Here is a 10,494-nt window from a genome sequence, read left to right on the forward strand (position 1 = left end):
TCATTCAAAGGCCGGATTTCCTTAATGGTTGATGAGGTCACACGCTAGAAATAAGAGGGGAAAACTGAGTTTTGATATCTCATTTTCCTCATTATTTTGTTGTTTTTCCTCTCATTCAAAACTTCCTTTTGTTTCCCATTATCTCAAGAAAAGGTAGCAACTTTGTAACCTTGCAAGTCTATCTCGAAAATATTAAGGTAAGAGTTGTAATATCTTACCCAAGCTTCCTTTCAAGCTCTTAAAAACAAGGTTTGGACATGGTAGCCATAAGTTGGAGGTTTAGGGGGCTAAAAACTCATGTGATTTTAACTCGTTTTTGATAGATTTAAGGTTTAGGAAGTGTTCTTAACTCCATTCTAAGCTCTTAAATGAGTTAGTAACTCATTTTCCTTGTCTGTGATTAGTGAAAGAAATTGGTGAGAGCTCTAAAGGTAAAGGCAAGGAAAAACTAGTTCTTGGTTGAGACTTGTGTCATTCTAGTAGCTTAGGATTCAAGGTAACACATTTCTCACTCTTCTATACCACTTGTGTGTCAGTAGATGTGCTTGGCATCTTGTTTGAGTTTATTAAGCATGTAAGTGTATTTCATGGTAGATTATGGTTTATGAAGTTTTATAACATGAAAAATGACTAATGAAAACCCTTTAATCTTACATAAGATTTAAATAACATTTGAGAGCCTTAGAGTTATAAATGAGTGTTGGGTATGGTTTTCGAGCTAAAACATAACATTTTTAGGCTTGGATATCGGTACTAGATAGCCAAAAATAGGGGTTTTGACTGATAGATCGATACTATTTGTTAGGTATCGATACTCAAGGATATTGATACCATCACTAAGTTACCATTTTCAATAGCCAGTTTTGGTTTCGATACTAAAGGGATTTCGATACTATACGAAATAGATGCTCTATAAAAGGGTATCAATATTGAATATATTTTTCTAAACATTGAATCCCATTTTAGTATTGATACCCAGGGTGGTATTGGTACCACAATATAAGGGTATTGGTACACCAAATAGGGGTATCAACACTACAAGGTGTTTTCTAATTCTGGTGAGCAATATTGGTATTGGTGCTAAGGGTTGTTATTGATATTGAAGGGTCAATATTGATACTAAAGGACTTAGTATTTTAACCATCGTCCTGATTTGGGGAAAAATCCAGCTTTGATCCAAGGGTTTGGGAAGGGGTATAGAAGCACCAAAACTTCTTAAATGAACTTACAAGTGAGAACAATTAAGGAATAAAATAATAACTAAGAATGATATGAATTAAGAATGTCATAAAACTAGCCATTGTGTGATGCTCGGGAGACAGTAAGGACATCCAAGTTACTTTAGCAGTATGATGATCATCTTGTGTGATTAGAATATTTGAATATATCTCAACTAGTGCCAATATACTTCAATTGTTGGCTGAGTGTATATATCTTATGTACTCAGGAGGAGTAGATCGGTCAGGTGTACATTTTCGGTGTAGAAATTTCAGATCTCACCCTAGGTAGAATAAAGGGGTGTGTGTCCCGAGATGCAGTAAATCCTGCGACCACACCATGATGCCTACATCGTCATATGTGTTTAGCATACTTTTATGCTTATGTCTTTATTTGCTAGCATGACCATATGATGAACGCATGTAGTATAATATAGTTATTAGTGTGGCACTGAGTTTGTGAGCTCCACGTTAGGAATTTGTTTTCATCCGTATGTTCTTAAGAGGGTCTTGAGGAGCTTATCGCACAACTTGCATTTCAGACTGTTCAGAGCCGCAGAGTATGTCTTGAATTTATTTAGAGGGCATGTACTATTATAGACCTTCATGTATTCGAGTCGTAACTCTATTTTGAAATACTTGATATGTATTATTTTAGGATGTCTCGGAAGCTACCCACATTTACAAACCTAAATATTTATGTTTTCATCATTATGTTTTAATTTAATATATATATTGAATGATGTTTTTAAATGTCATTTTAAAGTGGAAAATTTTGAGTTAGTCCTTTCGATGGTCCCGTGTAATACTTTATTCCATCGATCTCGAATTAGATCGAATTAAGATGTTACATTAAACATGAAACTTTTAGAAATAATAATTATCCTCTTAATCATTAAAATTACTTGGTTCATACGCCTACTTGTTAAACATTCAAAATATAATGCATATCACACAACTTACATACCGACATTGCATTCCAAGGCATTTACCACCAACATATTTACTTATTAAACACATAATAATCATTTTAAACATGCGAAAACATTACAAATACAAAATTTAAACAACAATTTATTGTATGATCTTTTTTTGACACAAAGCTACACTATTTAACTACCAACATGCATACATCAATACCATGTTTTACTAAATGTCTAACGTCATTAAACCAATTAAAAACAATAGGAACATACTAGAAATTTCAAAGTAATCATGTAATTACCAAAATCCTGATAATAACCCATACTGACATAATTTAAAAACAATTTTTTATTACATTGTCAAACAGTAAAGCTTGACAAGGAATTCTTATGAAAAAAGTGAATTTAATTGATAGATTTAATATTTATATTAAATTTATAGTCATTTTGACTATTACAAATTAAAAGATAATTTTTAATTTGAATATTAGTAGGATAATTACTCTTTTAACAAGTCAATTTAAAAAAGTATTTGTTATCTTTTTAATTTTGAATATTAAAAAAATTATATACTTTTTTATATTTCAAATTAAAATAATATATGTTAAAGTTTGAATAGTAAAAAGAGTTTATTTTGACCATTGTAAATTAAATATATTATTTAATTTGAATATTAGTAGGATAATTACTCTTTGAATATGTCAATTAAAAAGGTATTTATTACCTTTTTTAACTTTGAATATTAAAGATAATTATATACTTTTGTATATTTTAAATTAAAATAATATCTATTTAAGTTTAAATGGTAAAATGAGTTTTATCTTTTGAATATTTCAAATTAAAAGATATTATTATATTCTTAATGTTGAATATTAAAATATATTTGGTTGAATTAAATCTCTCCTGAAAATCCCCCTATAAATAGTGAGTAAACATGTTAGTTTTTTTACGTATCAAAACAACTCAGTTTTTGAATAACTATTATCTTAAAAAAATTCTCTTCCACTAGTTTTTTGGTGATAGTTGAAGGCAATGATCGTTCGTGATCTGTGCAGATGTGCTACTGTAGGTTATCATTAGTTGTTGTATCATGGGAGACAGACTACCAACGAAATCGAACACCAATGGAGTGACCGAAAATCTGTCTTAAGGAAACTGTGTAGTGACAGACCTCAACTGATTCCAATCGATAGATCAAAATAAAAGGAGTATTTATTTTCGTTTATTTTATCTTATCTTCTAAGAAGTTTAACTTTTTTGGTTGATTTTGTCAGGTTTGATTTTGTTTTAGATTATTACTTCTTTTAACAATTTTAAGATAAAAGTAAACTCGTTCTATCTCTTATCCATTCATTTCCTTTAATTTTATAATGATATTTATTTTATTATCATTATTATTTTATATATCATTCTCGGATTAACGCGCTACTCTTCTAATCGGAATCACTTGAAATACTAAATCACCCATCGCATTCATTACTTATCTACAAAGCAAATTCAACAATAATATGAGCTTTATTATTACAAAACTAAGTGAATATTTAAAGAAAACTCTAGCATTGGCTCCATAATCAAAATTAAAAGAAAACATACTACAATATAATTTATAATGCTTTATTATTACAAAAAATTATAAATTATTTTATTTTAAATATTATTGATATTAATTATATTTTTACTATTTAATTTTTTATATCGTTGCATTCATTATTTTAATATTATACTAGGATATTCTTCGCGGGCAAAATATGTAAATTAAAATTAATTATATTAAAAAATATAGATCTAATATAAGGATAATATTTCAAATAAAGTAATATAAAATACATAAATACAAGAAGAAAGCTTAGGTACCAATAATCCTAGTAAAGTAATTGAAAAAAATGTATACCCGGCAGTAGCCACCTATAACGAAATTCTACAATTTTTTTTTTGTTTTTTTATAATTTGACAAAATTGGGATTTTTTTATTACCATTATCGAATTACCCGAATTCATGAAACATTTGTTGGGACAATAGATGTCAGATAATAATGTTGTCCTAGAAACAACCATTTTTCAAACACAAACGCATGCTGAATAGTAATAATGGGGGTCATCATTGATCAATACCTTCCTAGATTGAGTCAAATTTATTTATCATTTTATTATCATATATATATATTTATTTTAGTTTAGTTCAACATAAAATTTGAAACAAGTCAAATAAATATTATTTACAAAATTGTATTATAATTTTTGATAAATCTTTTAATTTTTTTATTAAATAAAGATTCATTTAAAAAAATATTAAAAGTATTAATTTTGGATGTAGAAATCAGTTCTAAAGATATTTAGATGTAATCTAAAAATAATTTATGCTTAGCATATGATTCACTGTAATTAATTCGATTTCTTTTCATGTACGATAGATAATATAATTCTTATTCAAATTAAGTTAAAATCTATTAATATGATTTTTTTTTGGAGATATAAGAGAGATTTGGTATCGTGTCTTCAATATCGGGTGCCTTGAGTAAAGATAGGAAAAATCTAAAAGGCAATAACTAAATTTAAAGTTAAGGAGTGATAAAGGTTATGTATAATAAAAATTGTGATAAAAATATAATATTTTTAGTTGAACGTAACTTAAAATGTTAATATTTTAATACTTTCGGTTGATGATTGAAAATATTATATTTTTTAAAATATTTTCAGTTCGACTGAAAAATATTAGAAGATATTAACATTTTAAATCATGCTCAACCAAAAATATTAAATTTTTTTTCACATTTTCGATTGTATTTATTTTCTATTATTTTTTAACATTAAATTAGATCATCGTACAATAAAATTATCCATTAAAAATGGGGTAACGCTAATGGGAGAGTCTCCGTCGAGAGTTTCACGGAGGTTAGTGGGAGATATCATCATATCAAATGATAGCAATCAATGGCCAAAAAACAGGTAAAACATATGGGAAATGGATCCCACTAATCATAACACCACTCTCAAAAACTCACTCTCTCCTCAACATGGTAGTTGTGGTGGTGGCCGCTGGCGGTGGCTAATCATAATTCATCATCAAATGTGGCAGCACCGCCTCCCCAACTTCTCCATTCGAGTTTTGGGTTGTCTCTTTGTCCTTTTTTTTAACATTATTCTTTTATTGTAAGTGAAAGTGATTGTGGATCTTGACGATTGAGAATAAAGTAAATTGAATTGAGAAAATCATTGGTACTTTTGTAATACACAATCTGAATTAATTAATTTATAGATCAGATACCAATAGTTATGCAAAAAAGAAAAAGAAAAATATACTTATTTAATAAATAAAAAAAATAAGATAACTAATATTTCCAAGGATTATTATGATTTAAGTTAATAGGTTTACTCAATTATTTTACACATCTAATATTTCAAAAAAAAAATAACAATAATAAAATTAGAAACAATAATTATAACATTAATTAAAAGATACCAAAGAAATAGTAATATTTTCACTATTCTTTCTATTAAATTTTTTCTCACAACACTGGTGTATTCAAATTCAACATGTTCTTCGACAAGAAAGGCAAAGAATGCTTCTTTTGAAAACTTGGATCCTGTGTTTCTCGTTACATCGCCAACTCCTATCTTTCAACTCTTGCAATAAGATATGAAGACTTCTGATGTTGTTAATTTTTAATTTCTGGTTTTACCTTATATGTAATTTGAGTTGTTGACTTCGTTGATTAGCGTATGTACTATTTTCTTCCATTTAGGTTAACAAGATTTTTAATAAGATATGCGCCAATCTTTCCTTGTTATAATTTATCGGTTAATAAAATCGTACTCTTCACCGATTTTTTCCCCTCACAAGACAAATATAATAGATAATAGATAATCTTAATTAATAGAAAAGTCATATTAATATTTAAGATCAGCCCAACATTATTCTCTTCTTATATGAATAAAATTGAAAATTTAATTTTATTAACATCGTTATTCTTACAGTAAATTTGAAAGAAATTGATACACGATCAAAACTAATAATTTAGAAAGCAATATAAAGTAACATATACACATACGCATGAATTAACTTCCATTTAAATAAACCTTCAAGCGAAAACGTGAACAAAGTTCAATTAAACAACATCAATTCAACTAAAAAAGTAATTAAAATATAAACGTATTAAATGAACTCAATAATTAAAAGGAATTTTTTTGAGGTTTTGAGTTGAGCAGTTACATCTGTATGGTGTGTGTTTATGGTCAATGATTATGAAAAATTAGAAGCATATACTACCTTGTAATCACTTCAGACTATTCAAAAAAAATAATATATCTTTTCTAATTTGAAATTAATCGACCTCAATATAAACGTATTAAATGATCTCAATAGTTAAAGGGAAATATTATTTTTTCTCGAGTTTGAACAGTTGCGTCTGTATGGTATGTGTTTATGGTCAATGATTATAAAAAATTAGAAACATATATTACCTTTTAATCACTCCAGACTTATTAAAAGAAATTGAAATTAATTGATATTATTATGTTAGTCATATTATCTTTTCACATTTTTATATAATTTTTAAATAAAATAATTAAAAAAATATAAGATTAAGGATTAAACATATATAATAAGATTTATGTGTAAACCTTTACCATTCTACTATAAATTATTATATATATGCTCCCATCACTCGCATCATAGTTATGATAAAAAAAACTAATATTAACTAACTTTTATTTTAGAATAAAGTTATATTAAATGAGAAAATTATTAATTAACTCCACTGATAATAATTATGAAATTACCAAAATTGTTCTTTAAAATCACATATTATTAAAATGATCAAAATCATATAAAATTTACTAATATTATATAAAAAATTTACCAAATTGATATGTCTAATTTTAGGCTTCGTTTGGAGGATTAAGAAGCCGAAGGAATTACTAACTATTAATGTTCTCATTCATGTGTGAAGTCATTTTTTTTCCAGAGAGAGTATTCAGTCATACACACTGAATTTCAATAGTAAAAACGAAAAGATTTAGCATAAAACAATATATTATACTGTAGAAAATCTAAGTTTAATGGAAGAGATGTCCATAAATCCTGAACATAAATATGAAAAGAATATATAAGAAAACTTTTAACTCCGTTGTTAAACCAATCATGTCAACGCTAATCTTTCTGTCTTTCACTAATGATCCCAAGACAAAACAAACAGTACGCCTATCATGAAATTTTCCAAACTTGCAGGCTCTCATGGCTTTGCAGATCAACGTCCGGGGCATAACTTGTGGCGAAAGTTCGCTAAATATAAAGTCAAACAATACACACGCAGAAAGTTTTCTGTTTCAAAAAACTGTTTTTGATGATTTCTATTTTATAATGAGAAACAGGAAAAGCAAAGCAAAAAGCATGCAAGAAAATGTCCAAAGATTACAACTCCTTTTGTTCCCGCTTTTTGCTGTTCTTTGTTCCTATGTTCTAATGGCAGTTTTTGACTTTTTAAGTCCCCAAAAAAAGAAAAACCCGAGGTTTGTCTACAAAGCAGAGCCAAACATCAAGAAAACAGTAGGATTTAGTAGATTTCTTAGTACGTTTGAAGTTTGATAAATAAAAAAGATAAGATTATCGTGAAGAAAGAAAAAGAGAGGGAGGTGTACAAGAGGGATGGACTGAGGGAGTGATCGGGGACTACGGTCGCTCCTTTAAAAATATAAAATTATTATATATTTTATTTTTTTATTGATAATATGATTTCGACACCAAATTTTATAAGTTCATCATAAAATTTTGCGTCCGTGTAAGATAACCCACCAAAGAGGCCCACTAGTAACCAATGGTTCATCAAAAATGGCCGAACAAGTTTCGCAAACAACACATACATCTCTAAACTAGGATTCCCTCTTTGTCTCTCTCCCGAAAGTTGACTCACTTTTCTCTGCCCATGGACAAGCAGCAGCAGCAGCTGTTCTTATCAAAGAGCACCAGACAGCGTTGCAATGAATGGTACAAGTTTGATCTCTTACATTCAGGCAGCTACCTTGCTAACTGGTTCTTTTGTCAAGATATTTGCTTGTCTTTTCTATGTCAAGATTCACTATGTTTTTCTATCTTCAATCTACTGATGTTTTCTAAGTATTTACCTCTCTTAATTGTAGGATTTTTCGAGATGTTCCAAGTGATATTACAATAGAAGTAAATGGAGTCACATTTGCTCTACACAAGGTAATTTTTTGCATTAATTTTTTCACTTCCAGACTTCTTTCATATATATATTTGGTTCATATATGTGTGTGTGTGTGTGAATATGCAGTTTCCCCTCGTCTCCCGAAGTAGGCGAATTCAGAGGCTAGTTGCAGAACATAGGGATTCCGATATGTTCAGAGTGGAGCTTGTTAACATACCTGGAGGTGCCGAGTCATTCGAGTTGGCTGCAAAGTTCTTCTATGGCATTAACTTTGAGATAACATCCTTCAATGTGGCTCAGCTCTACTGTGTTTCCGATTACCTTGAAATGACCGAGGAATTTTCGAAAGATAATCTCGGCTCTCGTGCTGAAGAGTATCTCGAAAGTGTCGTCTGCAAGAACCTGGAGATGTGTGTTGAAGTTTTACAGCAGTGCGAGAGCCTGCTTCCTCTTGCACATGAGTTGAAGATAGTTAATCGTTGCATTGATGCGATCGCCTCGAAGGCTTGTGCGGAGCAGATTGCATCGAGCTTCTCTCGTTTAGAATACAGCAGTTCGGGCAGACTTCATATGAGCAGGCAAGCGAAATGCGAGGGAGACTGGTGGATTGAAGATCTTTCTGTTATTCGGATTGATTTGTATGAAAGACTCATTACGGCTATGAAATGTCGCGGCGTCCGTCCCGAAAGCATTGGCGCATCCCTTGTGAATTTCGCACAAAAGGAGCTGACAAAGAAATGCAGTCTGTGGAATCCGTCAGGCCATACGAAGGCTGATTTGGTTTCGACTGATCATGAACAGCTTGTGGTCGAGACGATTGTTGGTCTTTTACCTGTTGAGAAACTTGCAGTGCAAATCAGTTTCCTATTCGGACTTCTTAGAAGTGCAGTGATGCTTGATTGCTCTATTGCTTGCAGGCTCGACCTAGAGAGGCGAATCGGATCACAGTTAGATATCGCAACCCTTGACGACATTTTAATCCCATCTTTTCGACATGCAGGAGACGGTACCTTATTCGATGTCGATACAGTTCAAAGGTTATTAGTGAACTTTTCACAGCAAGATGATAGTGAAGAAGACATGGATGATGCATCAGTTTTCGAATCCGATAGTCCTCGATCACCATCCCAAACTGCATTGTTTAAAGTTGCAATATTAGTGGATAATTATTTAGCTGAAATTGCTCCTGATGCAAACCTCAAGCTTGCAAAGTTCATGGCAGTTACAGAGACATTACCAGAACATGCTCGGACTATCCACGATGGACTATATCGAGCCATTGATATTTACCTGAAAGTATGCATGCTGATATTTTCCGATTTCAATAACCTTTACAGGCAACTCCCCAACTTTGTAATGAATGCATTTTCAGGCTCATCAAGGCTTATCGGATGAAGACAAGAAGAAGCTCTGCAAACTGATCGATTTCCAGAAGCTCTCACAAGAAGCCGGTGCACATGCTGCACAAAACGAACGACTGCCTATCCAATCGATAGTTCAAGTTCTTTATTTCGAGCAATTAAGGCTCCGAAATGCCTTGTGCTGCTCGTTTCCGGAGGAGGACCCCAAGCCAGTGGTGCATCACCATTCTTGGAGAATCAACAGCGGAGCACTCAGTGCAGCAATGTCCCCAAGAGACAATTATGCATCTTTGAGGCGAGAAAACCGGGAGCTTAAACTCGAGCTCACTCGGATGCGGATGAGATTAAACGATCTGGAGAAAGATCATGTTTGCATGAGAGATATGGTGAAGTCTCGTCCACATAAATTTATGAGATCTTTCTCAAAGAAAATCGGTAAACTAAGCTTGTTTGGACATAGCTCATCAAGAGGATCAAGTTCCCCTTCAAGGCAGTCATACAGAACTGATTCTAAGGTGATTGAAAGAACATGTGCTAGCACTGATTAGATGCTTAAAATGGCTTCTTTTCCCTTTCTTTGTCGAGAAAGGCCACGGTTTTCGGTGACCTTCTATGTTAATGTGTTTCGACCTTTTTTTCTTTTGACCACGGTGGGGCCGTTGTTAATCCCCGAATGCCTGCCCTGATGCACTGCTTTCAGAATTCTCCTTCAATGGTTGCCAATCTTTTGTTCTTCTTTAGCAAATACCTGTAAGAAAATGTCAAGGAAGAACATAATACATCCTGTTGTTTGTCCTCGTACTCTTTCAATCATGGATGTAGATCCCGT

General features: G+C 31.3%; 1 protein-coding gene across 1 annotated transcript; it reads left to right on the forward strand.

The window, feature by feature from the left end:
• Window positions 1-7,939: 7,939 nt before the first annotated feature.
• On the forward strand, window positions 7,940-10,292 carry LOC120153845 (BTB/POZ domain-containing protein At5g48800-like). The gene is made up of 4 exons (XM_039165716.1): window positions 7,940-8,123; window positions 8,276-8,342; window positions 8,431-9,600; window positions 9,677-10,292. The coding sequence occupies exons 1-4, from the start codon at window positions 8,062-8,064 to the stop codon at window positions 10,211-10,213; spliced, it is 1,836 nt and encodes a 611-aa protein (XP_039021647.1). The 5' UTR covers window positions 7,940-8,061; the 3' UTR covers window positions 10,214-10,292.
• Window positions 10,293-10,494: the final 202 nt, after the last annotated feature.

The sequence above is a fragment of the Hibiscus syriacus genome, unplaced genomic scaffold (assembly GCF_006381635.1).
Source record: "Hibiscus syriacus cultivar Baekdansim isolate YM2019G1 unplaced genomic scaffold, ASM638163v2 tig00111105_pilon, whole genome shotgun sequence".
NCBI lineage: Eukaryota > Viridiplantae > Streptophyta > Magnoliopsida > Malvales > Malvaceae > Hibiscus > Hibiscus syriacus.

What these genes read in the sequence shown, in the direction of transcription:
- LOC120153845 (XM_039165716.1), top strand. Translation starts at nt 8,062, where the DNA reads ATGGACAAGCAGCAGCAGCAGCTGTTCTTATCAAAGAGCACCAGACAG. An exon ending in AGACAGCGTTGCAATGAATG is followed by an intron (nt 8,124 to 8,275) that starts GTACAAGTTTGA and finishes TCTTAATTGTAG; the next exon opens with GATTTTTCGAGATGTTCCAA. An exon ending in TCACATTTGCTCTACACAAG is followed by an intron (nt 8,343 to 8,430) that starts GTAATTTTTTGC and finishes GTGAATATGCAG; the next exon opens with TTTCCCCTCGTCTCCCGAAG.